The sequence below is a fragment of the Leptinotarsa decemlineata genome, unplaced genomic scaffold, assembly GCF_025532065.1.
Source record: "Leptinotarsa decemlineata unplaced genomic scaffold, Ldec_3_MD MMD2_tig00026328_RagTag_RagTag, whole genome shotgun sequence".
In the NCBI taxonomy this organism is placed as follows: Eukaryota; Metazoa; Arthropoda; class Insecta; order Coleoptera; family Chrysomelidae; genus Leptinotarsa; species Leptinotarsa decemlineata.
The window spans coordinates 38,207,631-38,235,428 of record NW_027412688.1 but is presented as its reverse complement, the minus strand read 5'-3'; the positions used below and the strand labels follow the sequence as shown (position 1 = coordinate 38,235,428).

General features: G+C 35.2%; 1 protein-coding gene and 2 long non-coding RNA genes across 3 annotated transcripts; 1 reads left to right on the top strand and 2 right to left on the bottom strand.

Annotated features, from left to right (window-relative positions):
• The first annotated feature begins 1,693 nt into the window (after positions 1-1,693).
• On the top strand, positions 1,694-26,496 carry LOC111511121 (ATP-binding cassette sub-family C member 4). Its single transcript, XM_074182041.1, has 19 exons — positions 1,694-1,957; positions 6,489-6,599; positions 6,655-6,795; positions 8,616-8,832; positions 8,889-9,114; positions 9,200-9,356; positions 11,983-12,278; positions 14,300-14,437; positions 15,046-15,211; positions 15,741-16,056; positions 17,217-17,348; positions 17,971-18,158; positions 18,776-19,146; positions 19,339-19,569; positions 19,833-20,063; positions 21,637-21,986; positions 22,762-23,007; positions 25,375-25,535; positions 25,724-26,496. Exons 1-19 carry the CDS (start codon positions 1,884-1,886, stop codon positions 26,001-26,003), a joined length of 4,032 nt encoding a protein of 1,343 aa, XP_074038142.1. The 5' UTR covers positions 1,694-1,883; the 3' UTR covers positions 26,004-26,496.
• On the bottom strand, positions 3,028-17,193 carry LOC141485410 (uncharacterized). The gene is made up of 3 exons (XR_012467185.1): positions 17,015-17,193; positions 3,384-3,424; positions 3,028-3,332 (listed from the first exon to the last, which is right to left on the bottom strand). It is a non-coding gene; the product is annotated as an uncharacterized lncRNA (long non-coding RNA).
• LOC141485411 (uncharacterized) lies at positions 19,878-20,352 on the bottom strand. The gene is made up of 2 exons (XR_012467186.1): positions 20,259-20,352; positions 19,878-20,206 (listed from the first exon to the last, which is right to left on the bottom strand). It is a non-coding gene; the product is annotated as an uncharacterized lncRNA (long non-coding RNA).
• Positions 26,497-27,798: the final 1,302 nt, after the last annotated feature.

Sequence of the window (27,798 nt, the reverse complement as noted above, 5' to 3'; positions counted from 1 at the left end):
TCGTAACTCCCTTCAATAGGGTATATATTATTCAGAGATCTAGCCATGAAACTCATTTATTACTTGATACTCAACTACAATAATCAAAATACAAATAATTTTCACTCGATATCCGGTACCACCGACTGTCGTTTTATGAAATCTTTTGTCTACATAAAGTGCTGATTGACGTAGAGCCAGAAATTGTTTGGATTATCACCTTAAAATTATTCATTACAGCAAAGAAGTTCGTTTTATTTCAATAAATATACAAAAGGTGGCAACTTTGCTTGTGCTAAATGTTTTTTTATCAATATTTTGTTCGCTTGTAAACCTTATCGAAGTTCCTTGAACATTGGAACGGGATTATTTCAATGGAAACACAATAATGGCTATCATGAAAACAACTACATCAAAGATATATTCGTTAAAGGTAAATTTTGACTATTGGTTTTTAGAATGCGATTATTTTATGACTCTTCAGAGAAAAATAAAGGAAAGCTTTTTAAATGATCAACTCATATACGAGTATGTCAATGATTTTGTATTTTAAAATAAATAAAGGCTTTAAATGGATAATTCAAATTTGAAATAGGCCACTTTGGTGTGTTGTCGTGTTTTTATCTTCGTAAAGATATTCTGAATTATTGAAATGAATCATGGTTGAGGAATCTCAATGGCAGGTTTGAAACAAAACTAAGAAGAATGATAAACTTAAATAACGACAAACCTAAATTTAAAGGGGTATATTTTCTTATGATGCACTGTTTGGAACCTTTGGTGTAGTAATGAATATTACTGAAGTCTTTTCCCAACACCAAATCGTTATTTTTAACACCTCGACACGTGTTTCGATCACCAAGTGATCATCTTCAGAAAGGAAGATTAAAACTGAGGAAGATTAATCTTCCTCTTTGAAGATGAACACTTGGTGATCGAAACACGTGTCGAGGTGTTAAAAATAACGTTTTGGTGTTGGGGAAAAACTCCAGTAATATTCATTACTACACCAAAGGTTCCAAAAAGTGTTTCACAAGTACATATTTCCGAAACAGTCAACAAGTGATTCTAAGATATGAAATCTAAAATATCAACGTCAATCCTATCTTTAGGAAATGAGAAATTCCAGAAAAATAAAACTGGCCAAGGACTATACCTAATCAACCGCGAAAAACCGCGGTTTTTGTAAAACCCTAATGAGTGAAAATCATACAATAAACTGTATTGATTAGTTCCTATAGGTATTTTTTTTTCAGTCGCCTATATACAAAAGTTATAGTTAACCCCAATCCCCGCAAAAATATCCTTTATTTCAGGGAAAGGAAGGTCTTGGGGTTCTACTTCTCCATCTTTATACAAAAAACGAAGGAATCTTCCAAAGAAAGGGATAAAGTATAGGTACAGATGTTTAGATCAACACTAACTGGAAGAAAAAGCCTTTTCGAAACAACTATTTTCATAAAAACACTGAATTACATGAAAGAAAAAATACTTTCAAAAAAACTACAGGAATCTTACATTTTCTTTTGTTTTATAAGAGAAATTCGACTCGATAAAATATTCGAACTCAATTTCAAATATCGAAAAAAAACGACTCCCTGTCATTTCGAAAGAAGCGATGAGAAGCCTCTGAACCGAATGCATCCGACAACGAGGACTAGTCTTGTGAAAAAACGAAATGCCAAAATCCCGGTAAACCCAATGAACAGGTCTTTGATGTCAGACTTTCATTCACTCGACGATCGTTGCACCTTCAGTTGTTTTTCGAGCGGTAATACAAGTCGGTCGCGGTTGGCCGTGGTGGATTTTGTATTTTCCCGAACACTGATCATGTAGTATTTTTTTTTGTTCTTCGAGAATATCCTGTATTTTAAAGACTTCCCCTAGCTGGGTACTGTGACTTCATGGATTCCAGCAAAAAATACGACAATCCTTCCCCAGAAGACTCCGCAAATATACTGTCAAAGATATTTTTCTGGTGAGTTCACATCCCGTATCAATAGTATGATTTTCTAATGAAACAAAACTAACGTGGAAAGAGTAATATTTCAGTTTTGGCGGATCTCAGATGCATTTCTTATTAATACCGTTAAAGCCTCAATCTTGTTCTTTTTCGAATGCGCACATTTCCAGTTTTTATGCACTTGACCAAAGGCCACAGTAGCTCTGCTCAGAGCCGTAGCGAAAAGAAATACCAGGGGGGGAGGAAATCCAAATTTTTCCAACCCCACCTGCAAAATTTCCCAACTTTCGAAAAATGAAAGCCAAGGGATTAGTTACTACTATAATATATTAATTTTCTTACTTAGCTATCCAAAGATTGGCTGAATGCTTATGCCCGTTATTAGGGTATGCACAAATAAAAATAAATTTTGGTAATTATAAAAATAATAATGGAAATTATTCTGCTTGGGACCAAGGTCCTTGTTCTTCTACCATATCTACCATGTATAGGAATATTCAATACAAATGAAAGGAAACAACACTTAAATATTATTGTGCTTATTGTTTTCTACTATTATTTTTTCTATCTTCACGGCTCGAAATTTCCCAACTTTTCCAAGTCGAAAAAACAGCGAAAAGTTGGGAATTTTGTAAAATTGTCACTTCAAAATTCGTGGACTGTTCAGGACTATTTTGTTACTTGCGAGAAATTAAACTTTTTTTAAGATTTTAAACAACTTAGAAGCCTCAAGTTATGCATGTTGGGAAATCCCAACCTTCTCCTGGTTCTTTCCTTTTTCTTATCACCTCTCCCTTTCTTTTATCTCATTTTTATTTTTTTAATTTTTTTTCATTTTTTTACTATTCTTTTTTTCTATCTTCACGGCCCAAAATTTCTCAACTTTTTCCCAAGTCGAAAAAGCAGGGGGGGAGGCTCCCTCGTCCCCCCCATGGCGACGGCCCTGGCTCTTCACTATCAAATTCATTGTCGATTTTCAATTATTCACGTTATATTGGAATTTCGTGGGCTTCTCATAATCTGTTTCGGCAATTTTATACACCATCAAGGCAGAGATCAAAACAAGTTTTGTACAAAATTTCTCTTATAATGACATCATCAAAACATTTTTGTATATGACCTAGAATATTGAACAATATTTTTGAAATATTTGAAATACAACGCTATAAGCACGTGCTTCATCTTTTGTTGATTTTCACTCTTACATAATTTAACCCCCATTTGATTTGAGATGGTATATTGTGACTTCTCAATATAAATGCCATATTTATTTGTTTTTCGTCAAAGAATGTCCTTTTGCTTGTCATCCCTTGTGTTACTCCAGTATAGGTTATCCAATTAATACGTCTTTCATTTCCCTTCCTTGTTACTTGTCATTCCCGAATTTTTGCTAAAATATTCAAAAAGTATTATCACATCATTTCTGTTTGATTTAATTTACTTTTTACTGGCCCATTTTCAAAACTTTTCACCTTCCCCTATCTAAGAAACAATAAAAAGTTGCGTTGGAAAACTTTATACAGTTGTAGAAAAAGTAAAAACTTCTAGTTCATCATAATACATTACTGTGTAAATTCAATATTTTTTTCAAAGTAAAATCAAAATCAAATTTCAATGTTTTATATGATTTCACTATCTTATTGTTTAATTTTCGTATTTCATTAGGTTGTTCCAAAAGTTTTGTCTGTTTTAATGTCATATGTTTTTGGAGCTCCATATCTCAAATTAAATTTTTTTTCTACAGTGTGGTGGTACCTATAATCTCATCAATAGAGAATTTTGTACTCTATGCATTGGTGCTGTTGATTTTTTTCCAAATTTCAATTACTATATGATGTCGTTGAGCTGTTTTCAAGCATTTTTTTCTACGAATTCAAATTGAACCAAAGCGCAGCCCGAAAAATTAACCAGGCATTTTAGAGTGAATGGTGAGAAAATCATCCTCCGCCTTCAAAATTCTTAGTATGTAGTAGTTTTTTACTTCTTCGAGTTTGATTGAACTTTTTTTTTTCGATTTTCAAGTTAAAGCTGAAGTCGAAGGCAAAGAATTACTACATGTTATAAACCTTTCATACGGAGTCTGAAGACAAAACAGTTTTTGTGTTTCCAAAACATTAAGATTGTGCAAGGAGAAAATACAAAAAATAATGAAAAGGATAAGAAATCCATAATTTGGGATTTTCGGAAAATATAACCTACAATGGAAGTATTTCCCAATTGTGCAACACGGATTTTTTCACCGTCGATATGTTCATAGGATTTTCAGAAAAACAGTTAATAGAATACATCGTTGAAGTATTTTGGAATAACCCGCTTGAAAATAACGCAGCAAAACGTCAACATATAACTTTATTGAGTGTCCGCGCTCTGAATATTCAATGAACAGTTGTGCTGACAAGTTCGTAGGCTAACATAGAAAAAAAAATTACAAAATTTGAAGTAATTATTCGATACAGTCGCGGGCCATACAATTTTTCGATACCATTTTTGTAGTACGATTGGTCTTTATAGCCTCAAAATATGCCTCAGTTTTGACGATTACCTCTTCATCAACGCTTAATTTCTTTCCAGCGAGCATTCTTTTGAGGTCTGAGATCAGGAAAAAGTCGCTGGGGGCCAGATCTGAATAATACGGAGGATGGTGGATGCGGAATCAATTCGAAGCCCAATTCAAGCAACTTCGCCATCGTTTTCATTGACTTGATGCATTGTCTTGATGAAACAGCACTTTCTTTTTCTTCAAATAGGGCCGTTTTTACGCGATTTCGTCCTTCAAATGCTCCAATAACGCTATGTATTAGTCGCTGTTGATGTTTTTTTCATTTTCAAGATAGTTGATGAATATTTTATACCATGTGCATCCCAAAATACTGATATCATAACTTTGCCAGCCGACTGTTATGTCTTTACACGCTTTGGAGTCGGGTCATCACGAGCAGTCCACTCCGATGATAATCGTTTTGATTCTGGTGTAAAATGATTGAGCCATGTTTCATCTATAGTCACATATCGAGTCATAAATTCGGGTTTTTCATGGAGGAACAGCTTGAAACACTGCTCACTTGGCCGATTATGAGCTTGCGCGGCATCCACTTTGAACAGAACGTTCGCGTTCCCAAATATTCAAACACGATATCAATCTGTCAATCATGCATTCAATCCTGTGGAACTTTTATATCTTCCATTAAAACAACGATAAAAATAAAATAAATACAACAATAAAAATTAATTGGCGCTCCGGGGCGACTTCATTGATTCCAGTGGCGCATTTGCTTTTTCAGCTGCAGGAAAACCCGGAAAAACCTGCAGCACCACATCATCTGAAGATCTTGATCTAACAATGTCCTCTCTCTCATAAAACAAAATGTAGGGTGTCTCCAGAGGCTCCAATAAATTCAATGCATCGCCAGAACACTTCGTGACACGACTATCGTCAAACTTATAACTGGTTGACTGATTTATAATTTTTATTTGTAGTGATTCATGATCTTTAACTTTTAGTAGTAGAGTGGAGCCATCTACATGTAATGTCCAACACGTTTCTTTGAGCCTAAGCTTTCTCGACAACTTTACTTTGCTGTCATCGAAAATTATTTTGTGGATGTTGATGTTTTCGTCGATGATCATTTCACCTCGTTTAAACTCAGCAAACCACTTCTCAACGGTTGATTTTTCTGGTGTAAAGTCCTACAGTATTTTTTTTCGCCAAAAAACAATACTTCACTAACACACGACATTCCATTTTATCCATTTTCTTCAAACTAACAAAAGTTGTTTCACTCAAAATGTTTCGTCCCACAAATTAATAGTCCGACAGCTATGAATGTTATACACGTGTCTTTTGAAGTTTAGGGTTAACTAAAAATGATATGCATTCAATACTAGTGACTCAATCTGTGTGTTAGCTTACGAACTTTTCATCCCACCCTGGTATGCTGCTCTGGAATTAAGAGCAAGAAATTATTGAAAAAAGCTGAATTTGACCAAGTGACTTAAATAGGAAAAAATAATACTTCTTGATTTGTTTCAACACCAATTTTGGAACTATTCCATTGACAACCGTTGGCCTCGAACTATTTCATAAACAGGTTACGACTTCGTTGGTGTCTTCGCAAAGCTCAAGATCAAGTAGCAGCATTCAAGTCTTGGCCTTGCAAGGTCTCGAATAGGAACCTGCGATGGTATTTCCTCTCATCTGTTTGCTTCGTTTCGGTTCACGTAAATAAATGAAACCACTATTTGTTTATTATCTGGGTCTGACGTGCTAAATAACGAGAATTTCTTATAATTTTATTTGATGCTACTTTATGCTACTTTTATTTGGTAGAGGGTAACACGCAACCAAATAATATGGGTTTTGAAGTTACGTGTCAAATTAAACTATAATAAAATTCAAATGATAACTAGGAGAGTTTGGAGTTTCCAAATTCAGATTAGTATTTCAGACAATTCAAAGGAAAAACTTCAATAGACTAAGTAGTAGGGCAGATCTTAAAATAGGTAAAGCTAAAACACTGATTCGACTTGGATTTTTCATTTTTTCCAGCTGGATACTTCCATTTTTCAAAAATGGCTACAAAAACGACCTCCAGTTGAAAGATATATACAACGCAACATCCAGGGACCAATGTGGTAAACTAGCAGACGAACTGGAAAAGTGAGTACAACTACAGGAGTGACTTTTGCAAACTTGATGATTTTTATATTTCCAGAAATTGGGAAGCAGAATTGAAGAGAGCATCCGTTTCAAAGAAAAATAAAAAACCCAGCCTCAAAAAGGCCATATTCAAGACATTCGTGAAGCCTTTTTCTTTATACGGAATATATTTCTTCATACAGGTCATCATTTTGAAGTAAGTTTTCATCATTTCTACCAAGCTGCCAAGTTCAAAAAAGAAATATGCGTAAAAATGGCTTTGGAAATATAACACAGCTAGCTAGTCCCTATTTTCCATAATTGTGAAATTGTTATATTCCAACAGGCACTTTCGAACTTTGACAATTGATAATGGTCATCTTGTTGAAGCTACATATGTCAAATTAGCTGTCATTTAATCAGTCTCTTTTGCCAACTCACCATGGAAGGATATAGCATTCAAGAACACGTGCAAATAATAAAATTGTTCTATCAAACGATCGCCATAATCGTCCTACCGAGAGGAATATTCACATGTGATCGATAAATTTGAGTCTACTAGTTCAGTAAAGGATCGACCAACATTCGTACGTTGACGAAACGCAAAATCAGCCGAAAACATGGCCACTGTCTGTGAGGGTGTGCAGGAGAATGCGAGGCAGTTGGTTTCGCGTCGCTCAATGAAAGACAAAAATAAATTAATAAATATAGTTGACAGTAAAACAGATAAAAAATTAAAAAAAATAAATCGGTATTTGAACTCACAACAATAATTTCTGGCCAACATTATCGAATATGGAAATTCAGGAAATATCAAATTTTAAAACTGCCCTGTGGCGATATAACTGTGGATGGAATATAGTAATTGAAATAGCAACAAAGTCATATTTATTTGCTGTACTTGAACTAAGAAACTGTGTTATTACTTCTGTATAACTACTTTCTCCTGAACTGATGCTTGTGAAGTTTAATTGCTATTCAGTTAACATCAATGATATTAAGTCTTCAGCAATGACCTGATCTTTCTGTTCGAATTTAAAAAGTTATATTTGTTTATGTCTAACACCACTTCTACGAGCACATCATGAATATTTATGAAAATAGATTCTCTATAGTATGTTTTTTATACCATAAACTCGTCATTGATGAAACTATTTCCGTGTCGGGAATACAAATGAGTTTTTTCACCACAGATTTATTTCAAACTTATCTATTTCCAAGCAATAAATCTCATATTTTTTTTATCGATTCCCACATTGAATGCAAATATTGTTTGGATGATGTATTATGAAATTTCGTTTTTATTGCATTTTTTACATTTATTCTCAAGTTTCAACTTTTTTCCTACTCCTCTTCTTATTTCTGTTCCTTACGTGTTGATTCTCATACTTCTTTTCTCATTTTTACTTTTTTACTCTCAATCTTAGTTTGTATTTCTTATATTTTTACTTCTGATTCATTACTTTTTTTTGTTGATATTTTTCTTGAGATTCTTTTTGTTTTTCTCCTTAATGTTACTGTTAATAACTCACTTCATTAATATCATGGTGACAAATTTTATGCTTCAATTTGAATTATTTTTAATCTTTCTCTTTTCAAATATCATACTTTTAATAATTATTTCTTAAATGTTTCACTGTGTTACTCTGTATTTTTTTTAACTTCTTATTTTTCTGAAACAAAGTTTAGCTTCCATTATTTTTTATTAAATATCTCTTCTGACTTTCCACTCTTTGTTTTCTTCTTTCCTCCTAAGTATCTACCATTTTTTTTTGCTTTATCACTATGATACTTTATTTTATTTGCGGGTAACCCCAGAAATTTTCCAAAAATATGTAAAGGCTGGAGCTTTACCTCAAAGGATATTGTGATCTGGATTAGTATGCATGAAACTGAGTTTTATTTTCCTCTGTCAAATATGCCGAGTATCTATAGTGAAGATTTTTTTTTTTTTTTTTTTTTTAATGGTAATTTCAAAATTGGAACTCTGGGATCCGATATATTGATCAACTAAACGAACCATCATAATTTTTCTAGATCCCTTCATCCCATAGTCTTGGCGGAGTACATACGATACTTCGAAACTCCCGAAAAGTTCAAAAATGAGCTAGGAGAGAATTCGGGATGGATTCTAGGTGGTGGCGTGGTACTAGTAGCGTTCCTGATAGTAGTACTAATGCACCACGCCCATCTGGGGAGTCAAAGAATCGGTATGAGAGTCAGAGTAGCTTGCTGTTCTCTAGTTTACAGAAAGGTGACAATTGCGCATGCTAGAAATTCCAAATACATAACAGTGATATTGTTTTCCAGCTCCTCAGGCTGAATCAAGCTTCTCTGGGAAAAGCAGCCCCCGGTAAACTGGTCAATTTACTTTCGAACGATCTGCAAAGATTTGACATGTCAGCGAACTTCTTCCATTACATCTGGCTGATGCCCATCCAGGCAGTGATCGGTTTCTACATTATGTACAGGAGTGTCGGGGTGGCAGCTCTAGCGGGGATGATCGCTATGGTACTAGAAGGAATACCTCTTCAAGGTAATGAGGTTTTGTTGTCCTTGATGACACTCGATTTAAACAGCGAGCAGTTCTTTACGTTATTGATTGATTCACCTTATTTCAGGGTATTTGTCGAAAATACAAGGGAGGTTTAGGTTTAATATAGCAGAAAAGACTGACCACAGAATAAAGCTCATGAACGAAATAATGGCTGGCGTCAAGGTCATCAAGATGTACGCTTGGGAAAAATCATTTGCGAAAATAGTTCAAATTGCCAGAAAGTAAGTGGTATTTCAGAATATAATAATAATAATCTTTATTTCAAAAATATGCCGACTATTACAGCTTGTGCACAAACAACATAGAATGAAATGATGTCAACAACAAAAAAAAAAGAAAAAGACTTCATATACTAATAAATATATACATTTCTATAATTCGCTTTGGTCTAAAAAGTCACTAACACTATATGGTTCTAAATCTATTAAATATTTTTTATTTCTTTCTTAGATTTCTTTATGCTCCTCAAATCTTTGATTCGATTAGGCAATTTATTGTATAGCTTCATTGACATGTAATTTTTCTGTTATGGTTTACCTATGTATAGGGACCACGAAATCATTTCTTCTTGTTCCATAGGAATGTTGATTAATATTTTTAAAGAACAGATGCCTATTTTTTAATACAAACATTAAGCATTCATAAATTTAAAGAGCATATATCGCCATTATCCCGTTATTCTTGAAGACATTTCTACACGACTGATTATACTTCAAATTACTCATCATTCTGATTGCTCTTTTCTGAATTATAAATATTTTATTTATATTACTATTGCTTCCCCAAAATATGATTCCATATCTAGCTACAGACTCAATATTGGAGAAATATAGAATTTTTACCGATTCTTTGTTGAGATATTTGTGAACCACCCTTAGTCCACACGAAATTTTGCTCAATTTGGTAGCTGTATAATCAATTTGTTTGTTCAACTTCAAGAATTCATCAATATGAAGTCCTAGAAATTTGGTGGTTTCTGACTATTTTATAGTTATGTTTTCAATATTCATTCATTTAAAATTAACCTATTCCTAGTGAACCATATCAATAAACGTTTCCATACTTGTTTTTACTACTTCAGGGTATGTTTCACGGCCTATTAATAAATTAGTGTCATCAGCAAAGACTGTAATTGAATTATGTGTGTTTGAATGATAACATGAATCGTTTATGTAGATAATAAATAACAAAGGGCCCGCAATGCTTCCTTGGGGTATTCCTACTTTCACTGCCGCATTCTCAGATTTGTATGTTCGACTATGTTCGTTAATAGTTACTATTTGTTGGCCATCTGTTAGGTAAGATTCAATCCATTTCAGTGAGTTTCCTCTTATACCATATAGTTCTAGTTTTTTTATAAGTATCTCGTGATTCAAACAGTCAAATGCCTTTGATAGATCTAAGAACATACCAAGTGCTAAGTATTCTCTTTCCATTAAGTTTGTTATATTTTGAGTTAATTGAAATATTGCACTGTTTGTTGATCTCTCTCGTAAATATCCGTGTTGGTTATTGCTAATTATATTACATTTATATAGAAAATTTATAATGTTATTGCACATAGCAACAAGGAATTTCCTAAGGAATGTTTTTTTAACTCAATGTGAATTTATTATATATTATACAGGGTAAGAATAGTTGGAATTTACAATAAAAATTGCTAAGGGTTGTTGAAATTGATAGATTTTTTGCATATTTCCAACTTTGTCGCTTCCATCAACTTGGCCAGATGCGATTCAACCTTTGAATCTTGAGTAGGGCGTATTTTACTACTTTTACAACAAGCTACTTTCCTCATCAAACCTGAAAACAGATCCCAATACATCATGTACAATCCACAAACTCCACAACTGTACTCATTTATTGAATTTCATCCCCTCAGACCAGTAGTATCATTCTTAACAGCACCATCGTATACAATTTTCAAATTCCTGACACCATTAAAACCACACCCAATTCTCATTTTCGTTCAGTATCAAAAATTTGCAGGAACTGATAAAAACATCTCCAATATTCACCTTCTACTTTATTGAAAACTGGTTTCGTTCGATGTCCCAAATCTATTTTCAAGCATTCCTCCACAAGAACCTCACAAACTCATATTGTAAACTCATAGATGAAATGCTATTCAAAAATCATACCCCTTAATTCATTCTGATATCCTTTCACTTATGTCTGGACCAAAATTATTTTGAATTCAATAACACCATATATATTATCAAAGAATGCCCTGCAAATGGGTAATCCACTAAGTCCTATTCTCGCTGAAATTTTCATGTACAACTTCGAACAAACTATTCAACAATGTGCAGTTTTCCAAAAATTTATTAATTGGAATAGATATGTTGGCGATGTTATTGCTTGCTACATACATAGACAATTACATTCATTTTTTCTATACATTCATTTACGAAAATATAAAGTTCACGATAGAAGTAGAAACCAATGATTAGATAAACTTTTTAGATCTCACAATTACAAAAATCAACAATAAACATAATTTCACAATTCACCACAAACCAACCCATACAGACACAACTATCAGTCACCACTCCAATCACCCACATTAACATATGTTAGCTTACCAAATCATGATCCACTGACTCATCAGTATCTCGAGGTCCACAGATGATTTTAATGAGGAATAAAATAAAAAGAAAACTGTTTTCTTATTTGCCACCAATCTAGTGTCCCTAAATTTTATCGTTAACCAACTATGCTGTAATACTACTGCACCTAACGTTCACATAATAAAGTATTCCAAAAATAACGAGTCAAAATATATTGAAAAGAAGTTGAATCATAGTACAAATCTCTTTTTCAAAATACCACTTCTTTTTCCAACAGAGAAGAAATAAAAGAAGTCTCTAAGACCTCGTACGTGAAAGCCCTCTCCCTCTCCATGATGGTTTTCACCGAGAGACTGTCTCTCTACCTAACCATCGTGACGTTCGTTCTGCTGGGCAACAGACTAACGAGCGACATCGTCTTCTCCATGGCGCAGCTCTTCAACACTGCGCAGCTCTACATCTGCATAGCGTATCCGAATGGTCTGGCCACTTACGCAGAAGCCAAGGTGTCGATCGGCAGGTTGGAGGAGTTCCTCGGCTTGGAGGAACAAAGCACCACAGCAGTGCTCAACGGTAAGACAAAAAGGTACTTTTGTTGTTTGAGTTCCGCCTCTGCCTTGTACTAGTAAATCATCTGCATTAAAACTATTTAACCGGTTCTTTGGCCCTGGACAGCTCGTTTTTATGCTTGACGTTTCATTTACACAGCGTATACTACACAGTTTGAGGTTTGGGTTTGTCGTCAGCAGCCATCTGTTGGAAAATCGGGTCTGCCCTTCTCAGGGAAGATGACGATGACAACATCCGCCCAGTTTCTGTCGAAAAATTGAAAGGGTGTATCAAAGCCTCAAAGGCTGAGAAGTCTTCGACTCAATAACCAATAGGTTGTGGAAGAGCTCACCGGCCCTCAGGTACTTTCCCAAGAGGTGGAAGCATGGGGTTGTTGTGATGCTTCCAAAAGAGGATCGGGACCCATTGTTCCCACAGAACCATCGCCCGATCAGTCTGGCTCAAAGAAGAATTCAAGGACCGAAAAGTTCTGCCTGACAAGCCACTCGGTTTCCGGAAGGATCACTCTACTGAGTTACAAGCTCTGAGAATGGTCGAAAACACCATTGAGGAGCTCAATAACAAAAAGAACGTACAATGGCTCGAAGGCCTTCTCCACAAGCTCCTTTAGTTCGGCCTGCCTCGGGACCTGATCCGCTGGATCTGGGTAGGATATTTCAGGTCAGAGTGGAGCGGTCCCTGTCAGAGAGATTCACGCTGGAGTGCCACAGGGGACCCTGTGCTCTCTCTCACGCTCTATTCCCTCTATACCAGCGGCCTTTTGGGGTTCAAGCGTGTGTACACCGACGATACGGATCTACTCTCATCTTCCATGGGTCGTGAGCTCGAGGACGACCTCGAGAGCTGGTACCTCAGTTGGAAGATATGAGTAAACCCAAATAAAACTTAGGCAATAACCATGGAAAGAATGATACTTCCTCCGGCCATGAAAGTGTAGGTCTCTGGAGGGCATCGACTGGCAGACGCAGATAAAGTACCTCGGTTTTCCGATAGACTGTGGTCTCACCTGGATCCCGCAGCCTTTGAGTCCAAACTGGATCTTTACAACAAGGTCTTAATGCTTATGAATGCTTCAGGCGTCTGGGGACAAACGCCGATGAATCTCTCCAAGAGTATTTCGTCAATGAACAAAGGATCGCATTTGCTGCTTTAAAATGAATCAGTCTTAAATTCAAATATAATATCAGGTCAGCTCTGGCTTTACCTGATTTATATATATGATATTTTAGCTTGCATTTATATTTGTCAATATATTTCGATCAATTTCAGCCAGAACAACGATATCTCCTGAACGTGTGTAAATAATTTCGAAATAGTAACTGTTTTCGATAAAACACGAATAGAAAATAATTTCGTAATTAGCGAGGCCACGTTAATTACCGTTCTGGGCTATTTTGAAGTTTATCACAGACTCCATACGAGACCTTGCCAAATATTCCGATATACGCACGTGAAAATTATATGAGACTCAAATTAATCGAAGGATTTGGAAATTATTGAAAGCGAACAAATCTAGACGGAACTAAAAGTAAATTTGTAGGCTCGTAACTGTGTTTCACGTTATTGGTGTTGTCGATTCATATTGACTAACAACAACAACGAAATCTAACAAGATTTGTAGCGAAAATTGTATTGAATACGTTTTTCAAATGAACCGATAAATATCGAAAAGGTTGCTTTTGAAATCAACAAAAACAAGCCGATGTAATAAAAATGACAAGAAATCTTCAACGAATGAAATCATTTCCATTGAAAATTAAACGACTACAATGACGGGCAGCAAAACCTAATTGCGCCTTTGAGCACCTACTAAGAAAAAAACATTTTTTCAAAATACTGATTGTAATAATGAAATGGGAGTTCTTCTCCTGTTCATCTCTCAAAACTCAATTATTACCCTGTTAAAAAAACTGTTGAATACTTTCATATCCCCAAAAGTACTAAAATCACCAATGCTGTGCCCTTGAGTCAGTTTATACGGGGTGTTTCAGCTTTAGCCAGAATGACACTAATGAATTTTTCAGGAACGGTATCTGCTGACAAACCTGGAAGGGTAAAGATGGAGAAAGCGACTGCCAGCTGGAGCCTGGCAGCAGATACTTTGATAGATATCAATTTAGACATACCCCCTGGAACGCTCTGTTGCGTGGTTGGTAGCGTTGGTGAGTATAAAACTGTTTTAACCAGAATTTTTTATCGAAACACGAAAACAAACCATTCTTGATCCAACAAAAGACGATGCTGTACCGACCCGCCATAGTTCAGCCTAGCACCATCAGTGGTACTAGGCTGAACAACGAATGCATTGCTGGACTCATTTGTCATTAAAGGACAAGCCTGGGAAAGTAAAGAGATTGCGATGAAGTAACAGTTGGTTGTCACTATTATTTCTATTTGAAATTTTAAATGTAAGGTTCCTTGTGTAGAGGGGGAATCTGACAAAAAGTTGTTTAACAACTTTTTTTACAGCCCCAACATTAGGTGATTGATTCAGGATGTCTCGTTCCAACTGAAATGAACTGTATAAGTTTTCTCTACGGTTTTCAGTAGATCATAGTTCCCCAAATTATTTTGACTATGATCAGTTGATAAACATGGTATTTGAAAGGAATGTTAAATGTAAAGATTCGAGTATAATATTATAAAAGCTTCACTTCATGCTTTCTGGGAACCCCAAACGTTTTATATTGTTCCTCGTTCAGATCCATTGTTGAATCTGCCTTAGAAATCTGCCTTGAAATTCAGTAGTAAACTGTTATACCTGTTATAGGTAGCGGAAAATCTTCTCTACTCCATGTGTTGCTCAAAGAGTTGCCACTAAATTGCGGAAAAGCCGATGTCTCTGGAGAAATCTCGTACGCGTCCCAGGAACCTTGGTTGTTTGTTTCCAGCGTGAGGGACAATATTCTTTTCGGAAAGCCCTTTATTAAGCAAAGGTAAGTACAACAGGATTTTGTAATAATTCAAAGGTCAATAACGCAAAATCACATAGTGACTCCGCGAAATGAAAAACCGATTCATAAAATCATTAATACACACTGAGTAACTCTCTGTTATAGATGAAATGCTATTAAAAAAGGCAAAGAAACTCATCAATTCATTGGGATGTCCTTTCATTATAGTCAAAATGTCTAGACCAAACTTATAATCAAATCATTAGCATCATGAGTATATGACAACAAAGAAGACCTCTTGATGGGTAATCCTCTAAGCTATCTTCTTGCTGAAATTCTCATGGGCAACTTCGAAAATTGTTATGGAGAATTGGAGACCAAATAGAAAATGATGATCTGAGAATTCATAAAAAAAATCGTCGCAGTAGCATCGCTCAGGAATTTTCTCAAGATGGTCATAACTGGTGACGAATCATGGGTATATGGTTATGACATTCTTTAAATTTTTCGAAATTTCATCAATAAATTCCTCATTTCAGACCAAATAAATAGATTTCTCTTCTTGCTCCAGATACGAAGAAGTCGTAAGAGTCTGTGCCTTGGAAACTGACATCTCGCAGTTTCCCCACGGAGACAAAACCCTCGTCGAAGAGAAGGGAGTATCCCTAAGTGGGGGACAAAGAGCTAGAATAAACTTGGCTAGAGCTGTATATGCCACCGCTGACGTTTACTTGTTCGACGATCCTTTGTCCGCAGTAGACACCCACGTGGGGAAACACTTGTTCGAAGAGTGCATCAAAGGCTATCTGAAGAACAAGACGAGAATTTTGGTGACGCATCAGCTGCAGGTTCTTAAACAGGCAGATTTAATTGTGATCATTGACAAGGTGGGTATTTCCTAGTAGACGAATTAAAATTTAAATTTTAAGGTAGATAAAGACGGTTCAAGTGGTTCAACTAGGTACTTGTGCAGATTACACATTTGGTTTTTCCAATCATATAGATCAACTCTGATATCCACATCAATATATTAATAATCTTGGTACTATAAAATATATACTGGGGTATCCTGAAGTATTTTTTATGTTTCTTGAAATTTCACAAAAAGTGTTTCATTCATTTCCTCTTCCCACTTTTTTTGTGGATTTTTATTTATGTGAAAATTGCCATCTCTTAACGTCATATTGAACTTTTAACAGTTTTCATACATAGAGTGCAGTTTTCTGTTTGGTTCAGACACTAATAGAAATCTCGTTAGTACAGATGACTAATTTGACTACTGACTCAAAGATGGCGCTGTATGTTTGAAACTTCATTATTTCCATTAAATCATAATATAAAGAATACTATGATTGAACTATATTTTTCCGTTAGTTAGGGAAGCTCTCATGTCCCCCGTTAACGGATGAACAACGTAATATTCATAGACTACAGAAAGATACAAATTTTTTATTATGACTGAGTGAGCGACCTTAAGGTTTCATTTTCAGTAACACTATATTGTGAGATTTTACAAAACTGCTTTTTTGAATGCTGTATGTTTTGAAGTATTCTCTATACAGTATTATTGGCCAGCATCAATTTCCATTTATGTTCATCAGATAGTATCTTGAAGTCGACAATATATTGTATAGTTTCTAGGAAAATTTTTTGCCAAAAAAATTATCCTATCAAAATGATGCGGCAATTGACAAAATCATTGAAGAAAATACACCAAAAAATACTGTCAATAGTAAAAAATACACTTGGAAAATATTTATGGAGTTATATCATTATACGAATTGTTCTTTTAATAACTGTGTGTTCAATAAATAATTTTGTTTGAATTGCAAAAAATTTTCTCACCGAATATCCCTCGAACATTGATAAATAACTCATAATTTTATCACAACTTCCTCAAGCACGTTATTTTAGGTAACATCCCTCCGCCTTCGGCGTCGGGATGTTACCAAATAACGTGCTTTCGAAAACTGTGATAAAATTATTTCGTTAGTTATCAATGTCCTTGGGATATTATAGCTGATAATTTTATAATTATTGTTATCAGGGGAAGATTCAGAGAATCGGCACCTACAAAGATATATCAGAAACTGATCTGTCTACTCTTTATGCTGAACCAGCTTCAGAAGAAAGCAATGATGCCGATAGCAGAAAAAAATCTGGAATCGAAAATATTCAGGTAATAACAACAAATTCACCTAATGAAATAGAAATGAATAAACAAAGGAAAGTTCATGCATAGCTCGTGTGTCGTGAGTCGTAAATTCCAGTTTAGAGACATCTTAGTCTTTGTTTCAATTGTGTTTATCTTAAAAAATTTTTAGTTTAGCCATTATGTTTAGTTTATGAGTGGAGACTTGTGTCATTTAACATACACTGTTCCAATGGGAATCAATTTCAACAAATGTGGCTCGTATTTAGACTTATTTTATATAATAATAAATTCTAGAACCTTGAAAATTACATTGTTTTCCAAACTATCAACCATCAGCTGTAAACAGCTAACTGAATTAATTTACTCATGAACCGGTTTTTATAGTTGTAGTACCTGTCTGTGAACACGCTTAATATTAACGTTATCTTATTGGTCATCGATGAGGACAAACACGAATCCAATGATATGAAACGTTGTATAAATAGTTTTTTTTGAATCACATACATCGAACTTATTTTTGAGAATAAAACTGAGACAGGGACAAACAAGAACTTTTATGTGTAAATTGGCCCTGAGTCGTGGGATTTCAAGTTGCCAACATTTGCTAAGTTCATCTTCTTTTTTTATTTTCTATAACTATCTGTAGGAACACCTGACCGAAAACGAAGAACCTGAAGAGAGTGTAGAAGCCATGGGTAGCGGATCCATTCCTGTTTCCAGCTACTGGGAATACTACCGTAATGGAGCTGGTCTTTTCATTCTGCTGTCGCTGTTATTCCTACTGATCGCCGCACAGATCGCTTCTAACGGTTGTGATTTGTGGGTGACATATTGGTGAGTACATTTTAATGAAGGAGGAACTCTTCCAATTTTTCCAATACACAAAATGATTTCTGGTAGGACCAACATGAAAAGTCATTCACAATACCTTCCAGATAGTGTAAAATGATGAACTGAAGTATCCAAAACAATTTTTTTCTCTATTGAAATATCTGAAAGAGAGCGTTTAATTCATTTCATCTTCATACTTTTTTTGTGGATTATTATATGTGTGAAAAGTTTAGAATTTGCTTATGTTCTCATAGCCACCTCTTAACGTCCTATCGAACAGTTTTTATGTCTTGAAAGCAGTTATCTGTCTGCTTTTGACGGTAAAAATCTCATTAGTACGCACGAGAACTTTGACTACTAACTGAAAGATGGCGCTGTCTATTCGAAAATTGCAGTTAACCCCTCATTTTCAAATAAACTATATTCTTTTCGAAAACTTTAATGGAAAGAATGAAAACGTTGTTTGAAGAGGAATAAGAAAAAGCGTTGTTTGAAGAGACAACTATTAAAATTGTCATAAAAATAGTGAGTGGGTGACATCTAGGTTTCATATTCAAGTAACACTATTGTAAGATTTCCACTGAACAGTCTTTTTAACACAAAAACATGGTTTCTTGTAGGACCAACATGGAATCAGTCACCCACAATACTGCTGAAAGCCTGTCCTCCAACATCACTGACCCTTCCGGTAATATATCAAAAGTTGAACTGAGCTCAAAACAAATCTACAAGTTGGAAGATCAAGTAGATACTACAACTGAAATACTTTTGGGTTACCAAAACGTTACAGCACCTCCTCTGACACCGTTCGAGCGACAGGAATACTACATCATCGTCTACTCAGGTTTTATGCTGGCCTCTATTCTGTTGACGCCTGCCAGGTCGGTCCTTTTCTACAAGATTTTTATGAGAGCTTCCAAGAATTTACACAACAGGATGTTTACAAATGTTTTGGCAGCGCCTATGAGATTCTTCGACACAAATCCCTCTGGTAAAAATAATATTAATAATAATACATATTTCCAGCCCACTGATACAGTCTTCAGATAAGTAATTACTGAATACAGTTTGAATGCTTTCTTGTAATGAAGTCTTGAACTGAGTTGACTGATCATTATAATGATCTGAAGAAATTATTGGGCATAATTTGAAACATCGCTGAAATAGTCTTTTCGTATTTCAGGTCGGATCCTCAGCAGGTTCTCCAACGACATGGGAATAATTGACGAACTGCTTCCTAGAGCCTCTTTAGAAGCCATTCAAGTACTCCTTGTGATGGCAGGTATTCTCATGTGCGTCTTTATAGTAACGCCTTGGATGGTAGTACCAGCTGCCCTTATGGGATTCCTATTCTATTTCGTGAGGGTGGTTTACATCAAAACAGCTCAGGACGTTAAAAGATTGGAAGGAGTCAGTAAGTAAAATTTCGTAAAGGTTAGCTGAGAATGATATATAATAAATTATTCCTGTATATCAAGAAGACAGAGTAGTCCTCATACTGTGGGGCCTTGAGGTTGCCAAATTGGCATTGGACTTTATTATCTTCAGTGTCTCAATAAAATTGAAGTTGTACATTTATTTTTCTCTGATAATATGGTTGACAGTGACACCAGTGTCTTTTCTTTTTCAATTTTTTCATCGTTATCTTCGGTACTGACCTTTTTTAATTTTCCATAGACCGAGCTCCCGTTTTTTCGCACATCTTGGCATCTCTGTATGGCATGCCAACCATAAGAGCTTCCAAGGCTCAGAAGATGGTCATCTTAGAGTTTGATTCACTACAAGATCAGCACACTGGAACTTGGTTTATGTATATAGCCACCAGTGAAATTTTCGGATACTACCTTGATATCATCAGCACTCTTTTCATAGCCCTTGTGACCTTTCAGTTTCTTCTCTTCAAAACAGGTGAGTCATTCCATTTCCCTCCAGTGAAAACATATTTTTCTTCAAGTATAATCATTGTCTAAATATCAACAATGATATACATTCATGTCCTATTTAAATATGACACACTCTTTATTGAAAGAAGGCTTCATTATTTATATTCACTAAAATATGTCACAAATTCATATATGATTTAACCATTGCATATATACTAACCATTTAACCATTGTCTACGGATTTAACTTTGAAAGACATTCTGTATACAAGTTGAATAAGGACTTTGTGAATCAAGTTCGTATATTTCCTACAAGATGTCGCATCTCGAACCGAAGAAATCTGTAGGATCAATTGGAATTTGTAGAACACTGTTTATCAACATATTTATATTACAGAACACTATAAAAAAAATCAGAATTATAGAGTTGCTCTCTGCCGTAAGATGTTATTCGAAAAAAAGAAAGAAACCTGTAATTTAGTGTTCAGGCATTCGTTACAAGATGGCATAAAGAACGGAAATTAAAGATACCTGTAAATTTTGGTTGATTCTCATTACAGGACACTATAAAAGAAAAAAATCTGAATTATAGTGTTGCTATCTGCCGTAAGATGTCATTATTCGAAAAAAAAAAAAAAGAAAGAAACCTGTAATTTGGTGTTGTTCAGGCATTCGTTACTAGATGGCATAAAGAACGGAAATTAAAGATACCTGTAAATTTTGGTTGATTCTCATTACAGGACCCTATAAAAGAAAAAATCTGAATTATAGTGTGGCTATCTGCCGTAAGATGTCGTTATTCGAAAAAAAGAAAGAAACCTGTAATTTTGTGTTCAAGCATTCGTTACAAGATGGCAAACGAACGGAAATTAAAAATACCTGTAAATTTTGGTTGCTTTGAAAGTGTGCCAAGTTTCGACTTCTCATTACCAAGTTTCGACTTACAATCATTCAAAGAATATTTTAATTTAAATTCGAATTTATTGATTTTCAACGCCTACAAGACAGCTATGAAGCTATTACAGTCACAAATGACTTAATTTGCACGTTTTTTTAACATACATATATTTTGAAATAAATGATTTGGACTGGAAAAAAATTGGGAATACGAAAATCATAAGACACAAATAAGAGGAGATTGTTTATAGAAATATATTTTTGTGTATAAAAAGTGATTCAAAATATACAAATGAAACATTCGGTAGTTTTGTTAAATATATATTTAAGGTATTACTCAACTTGCATTCAAAATGTTTTGATTTCAGTGTTCAGAAAGTTACAGTGGGAAGCAAAACACTATTGAACCCCTGAATTCGTTAGGCTTGTGGAGTAGTGGTATTATTTCATGATTTAGACAGGCAAAAACTTTCAATGAATCGCAAAAAGTTTATATCATTTTAATTTAAAGACGTTTTTAAGAATGTGAAGTTAAGTGCTGGAAAGCTTTGGATCAGATTGTGACATTTTCTTTTGATGTTGTACGGTTTCCACTGTTGGAAAAATATATGAATGAAATGTCGTTGCAATTGAATAATGAATAGTGTGAAATACAAGCAGTAAAGTGAAGATTTTCAACACATTATACAAACTCATTTGCAGAAGCCGACACCAGTGGCGACGTAGGTCTGGTTATCTCACAGAGCCTCATCCTCAGCGGCATGCTGCAGATCGGCGTGAGACAGACGGCCGAAGTGGCCAGCAACATGATCAGCGTCGAGAGGGTTCTGCAGTACACCAAGGTGGAGCCGGAGGTCAACGCAGAGCAGCCTCAACCGAAGAAGATCATGAGCGAGGATTGGGCTCACTACGCGAAGCTCACCTACAAGAATCCCGACAAAAACTGGCCGCAGTCAGGGAAAATATGCTTCAAGAAGGTGTTCCTGAGGTACGGCGCTGATGCCCAGCCTGTCTTGAAGGATCTGAATGTGGTGATCGGAGCTGGGGAGAAGGTAACAGTTGGGCAGAAAAGTTCGTAGGCTAACATAGAAGAAAAAACATTCTTATAAAACTTGATTGTATTATTCAATATAGTGCCTTCGAGGGAAATACAACGATTATAGCGGAACACTGCTCAGAATCCTCAATTCATTGTTTTGTTTTTGGTCGATTGTGAGCTCGCGCTGCACCAATTTTGAACACAGCTTTCGCATAACCAAATAAACCAATTTTTTCAGCTCTCCATTTGAACTATTCAACTATAGGTTCCACAGTTGTTCAATTCGTGAAGAAACTCCTATTCATGATAGTGATTATACACATTTCCACAATATAGATTTTATTTCCACTACGATAGTAGCTTCCTCAGTTGAACTCCACATTATTTTACAATGCAATGTTAAAGCAATAATTTCTGAATCATTATATTGTCGCCATCTACTGAGTGTAGTTCGAACATATATTTCTCAGTTTAGTTTTGTGTTGAATAGTTGGCGAAAATGTATGGTAGCTAAAGTTAGTAGAATGACAGAGATAAAATAAAATAGTAAAAATTCATATAAATTGCCGCCCTCAAATAATTTAGGAGACTGTAAATTCAATATAAAACAACTTATAGAGAATGATGGTATCTGCATAGACTCTATAGTCTCTATCAAAATTGCTGATACATTTAGGTACCAACAGATGGTAGCAAGGTAAAATTGAAAGCTACGAAGAGGAAAGCAAAAATGTGTCCTGTCAGAATCTAATGTAGTTCACAAATGTAACAATAACTTTTGTTCGCAGGTAGGCATAGTTGGTAGAACAGGAGCAGGAAAGTCATCCCTAATCTCGGCCTTGTTTCGATTAACCCCTATCGAAGGCACCATATCAATTGATGGTGTGGATACTGCCAAAGTAAGACTGAGTGATCTGAGATCCAAAATATCCATAATCCCACAAGAACCGGTGCTTTTTTCGGCAACCGTAAGGTACAACTTGGACCCTTTTGGCAACGTTAGCGACGAACAACTTTGGCAGGCCTTGGAAAATGTGAGTACACAGTATTTTTTAGTGCATTTCCTATTTTGAAGAACGTTCCAGAAGCCCAAGTGGTAAACACGATAAGTGTGTCACTTTGATTCTGTGTTGCCTTTGAGAATTGTAGAAACATTTTATTTTGCACTCCCTATAACCATTATACAACCTACAATCAATAACAACATTGCCAACGTGAGCACTGCTGGCTTACAGAAATTAGAATGAGCAGCACGCGGCAGCTTTCAAATGAGAAAATATACTATTCTCATTTCCAATCATAACGTTGGTTGTATCACTTGCAAAGCCCACCAAATTATTAAAAGGGATGCCTTTACTATACAGAGATGTTTTGAGAACTTCATATAAATCATCAGTCTTTCCTGACTCTACCTCCAACATATCAAAAAATTTGGTGATAACTCTATCGTCAATTTCAGAAAAAAATATTACTGAAAAGGCACATTGTTTGATTGTGCCTATATCCGTTGTTTCGTCCATAATGAGAGAAAAAAACATTCCAGGCTTTCTTAAAACTGCAAATAATTCCTCTCGGAAATATTTTCCTAAATTTTCTCTTATTATAGTTGTGGCTTTCGTTCTCTTACATGTTAGAGCCTTTGCAACAGATGAATCTTTGAAAATATCTGAACATACAGTGGTCAATGTATCCATTACTGTAAATGGTAAATTACAATAGGACACAAAACCTGCAAGTTTTATTTCTGCATATTTGACAGCATCAAATTTAGGTATTTGTGCCATTTTGGCAATGTCACTAATGTCAGTACATTTTGAAACTTGCCTGGAGCGCCAAATGTGTTTCTCACGTTTACTGTTACGATAAATATCATTTTTATTGGGAAATATGTCCATATTACACAATTTACAGAAAGCATACTCAATATTATTATCTTTGGGTTTATCAGATTTTTTTAGCCAATTTTTGAAACATTCCAGTTCTAACCATTCTTGACGGAATCTATACTATCTCTTGATTTTTCTTTCCCTTGAAATAATTTTTTCGTTAGTCTCATAACTGCTATTGCTGGTAATGTTTGATTCAATGCTTTCGACAACGGCAGGCTCCTAAAAGACTTGTGTTATTAGACAATCATCATATGAATCAGAGAAAAAATGTATAAATTCCTCTCTAGATGTTCCAGCTTTGCTATTCAACTTCAACCATTTATCCATTTTTTTATTCACATTTTTCTTCAAAAGAAATTTTTTTAAGTTATTAATTAAAAAAATGTCTTGTGAGGCTCAAATCTCAAATACACAACAATGGATGCAAAAAGTAAAGATGAAGATGTTACGATGTTGATTTCGATGAAATAATTTTTGACAAAGATTTAGGTTAATTAGGTTCTACTTTAATTTGACAGTTATCAAAGTACTGCTGTCAATGAGACGTGGCAGATGACAGAGCATTGCCCAGCATTGCATAAAACAGAAAACATAGAATACTAAATTGGTTCAAGAGTTAATATCAATGACGTATTTCCCTCTTCATTCTTCATTCATGGCCAACAAAGATAAAAATGTGATCTGGGTGTGACCATTTCTTGTTCACAATCATGTCATCTATTGGTAAGCCGGATTCCTTACAAAGGGCTGGAAATTCGCTATTACTCACAAAACACTGCAGAAGGGTAAAATTACTTACAAATCCAGGAATTACTGGCAGATTGGCAACCCTGAGCACGCCAACAACCCCTCAACCAGACAAATCTAAGTGTATGGTCAAGGTCAACGGCTTCAGGAGCCTAGGTTTTATTTACTGCCAGTGACAGTGTGACACAGAATATGTCACCAAGTCAGGATGACCACATGCGGTAGATTTCTTCTTTTTCGGTATATTTTCAACACAAATTGAAAAATTGCAGTAGAAAAGACGCCTTGGCGATAGAATTTTCATTTCAATGTGAGTGGCGACATCTACAGCAAATGCCATGAATTCATTGTTTCTAGCTTCTGTCCGCTTCGATACACAGAACACAAAATGGATACAGATCATAAAACATCCGTTTCCTGATTGCTTGTTACTGTTTTCTGATTGTCTACGACCTCCGAATAAAAGAAGAAGATAATAATACATAACCTCATTTCACTTGTCGTTTTCAAACTTCAAAAAACTCAAAAGTTTCATTTCAAACATGGAAAATTTCTGTTTTTGAATTTTGAAATCTAATATTTGAAATAGTTCAAGTGTAAAATAACCAACAAAAACATCTTCTATCAAAAACAGTGTTTAACAAAAAGTCGGACATTTCACTGACAATACACGAATCCTCACAAACTTCAGTGCTACTTTTGAAGGATTCTCTAAGGAGAATATCTCCTGTCTGACTGACTCTTCAACTATTATTTTTATTACAGGTCGAACTGAAGAGTTCCATAGAGAGCCTCGATCAGAATGTCAATGAAGGAGGCTCCAACTTTAGCGTAGGACAAAGACAACTGATATGCTTAGCCAGAGCTATAGTGAGAAACAACAAAGTTTTGGTCCTGGATGAAGCCACAGCCAATGTGGATCCTCAGTATGTATATCATTTTCACCTGTTAGAACCCATTAGGAAAATAATACAATTTCATTTGATTGACGTTTTTGGAGGATTAATGCTTGGTGAGAAAAAGTCAGTTGAGTTGAGATTAAGTGGCGCTGTTGATTTCCTCCAATATCTATATATGATGTAATTATGACCAGTTTTCCTCTTTTCATTTTCAGTACCGATTCTCTGATCCAAAAAACCATCCGAGAAAACTTCAAGCGATGCACAGTGCTGACCATCGCCCATCGACTGAACACCATCATGGATTCCAACAAGGTTCTGGTGATGAGCTCCGGCGAGATCGTTGAATTCGCCCATCCGCACAAACTCCTTCAGAAGCCCGACGGGTATTTCGCCAAGATGGTGAGGCAAACCGGCACCTCGATGGAGGAGAGTTTGAGGAGAATAGCCAAGGAACATTACAAACAGACAGCGCGAGTGCGTGACTTTCAGTGATTTTGTGAATCCCTGGTGGGGTACATCCAAAATGTTGGATTATGTTCCGAAAGTAGGGAATTCATGTGAATGCAGTCTGTGCAGAAGGGCTACATATTTTTATTATTCATTTCTTGGAAATTTCGGCTTTGAAATTCGAAATTTCGACTTTAGTCTTGGAATTATGACTCCAATCTCGAAATTCGACTATATTCTCGAAATTTCAACTTAAATCGAAATTCGAAATCGTGATTTTCAAGAAACAAATGATAAAAATATCTGGCCCCAGATATTGCCAGTTTGACAAACTGGCGATTTATTTTTTGTTTCCATAAAATAACACTATTTATGATTTCGGAGGTTCTGTATCATGAAACAACAAAAGGTACCATTTCCTGATAAAAATTTGTGTGATTTTCCGAATGATAGTGTGTATGGTAGACATTACTGATGAGAACTTTGTTATTGATTTTTATATTGAATAATGTATCTCCAATATAAATTATTACTTAAACTGAAGTTTCATTTCTTAATGAAGTTTCATTTCTTAATTTAAAAACAAAATTGAGCATTTTAATGAAATGAATTAAATCACTTTTGTTAAATTTTCACTAGTTATTTTATTTTTACGACCGGTTTTGGGTTTTATACCATCATCAAGTATAAAAACCAAGAAATACATTTGAAATCACGAAACGTGGTATTAAAATAAACGGAGTATATTCATACGTAAAGTAATATAAATTATAAAATTATGCAATAACGACAACAAAAACTAATTAACGCTCCGGGGCGTCTCGATTGATTCCAGTGGCGCATTTGCTTTTTCAGGTGCAGGAAAACCTGGAAAAACCTGTAGCACCACATCATGTGTGTTGTAATTCTTGCAGATGTTCATACATTGTTAATTTTTTGTCCAAACAGACGTGTTTACGGAGCCTCACGTCAAAATTTCTACTGCTACTGAGAATTGAATTCACTTCACAAACAAGCGCAAGAGCTTCATCGAAACTATTCGTACCTGAAAGCCAGTCATCCATGTAGAAGTCTTGAATTAATGACTTACTAGCATTAGGAAATTTGTTTTGATTTTCGATTGCTAACTGTTTAGGCATCGCGTAGCCAAGAAGCCGGACCTGTACCGTAGGTAACCGTCTGCAATTTATAGTGCGCCAGAGGCTTTTTTGGAAATCTTGGTGATCCGGATGAACCTTTATTTGTCGATAATATTTCTCTATATCCGTCGAAAAAACTATATTATGGATTCCAAATCGCAAAACTATGGAAAAAATATCCTCCTGAATTCTGGGTCCAATCATAAGGATATCATTCAAATATTTATCTGATGATGATTTAGCGGACGCGTCAAAAACAACGCGGAGTTTCGTAGTAAGAGATGTTTCCTTTAATATGCAATGGTGGGGTAGATAGTATTTTAAATTGTTATTATTTTCGAATGCAATGGGAAACATGTGTCCAAGACTTGAGTAATCGTCCATGAACATTCGCCATACTCTATTCTAATAATAATAATAATAATAATATCCTTTATTGCCATATAAATCTACAATGGACAGGGCAACGTCAATAGGTTTTGATATTTACAATATTTGTTATATATAATGATAATAATAGTATAATAAGGTACAGTACAATAATAAATAAGACGGTTGAATGATAATATAGTAACAATAATAATAGTAAGTATCCTTCCTATAAATCTACATTGACGTCAATGGGTTAAGATTTGCAGTAGGTGATATTTATTACAACTACAGTTCCCATATCACAATTTTTATAATTGGTCAACATTACA

Excerpts from the sequence above, each read along its gene's own strand:
- LOC111511121 (XM_074182041.1), top strand. The coding sequence starts at position 1,884 with ATGGATTCCAGCAAAAAATACGACAATCCTTCCCCAGAAGACTCCGCA. Across the intron at positions 18,159-18,775 it reads GATTTGTGGGTGACATATTG|GACCAACATGGAATCAGTCA; the intron begins GTGAGTACATTT and ends GGTTTCTTGTAG. Across the intron at positions 21,987-22,761 it reads TGATCGGAGCTGGGGAGAAG|GTAGGCATAGTTGGTAGAAC; the intron begins GTAACAGTTGGG and ends TTTTGTTCGCAG.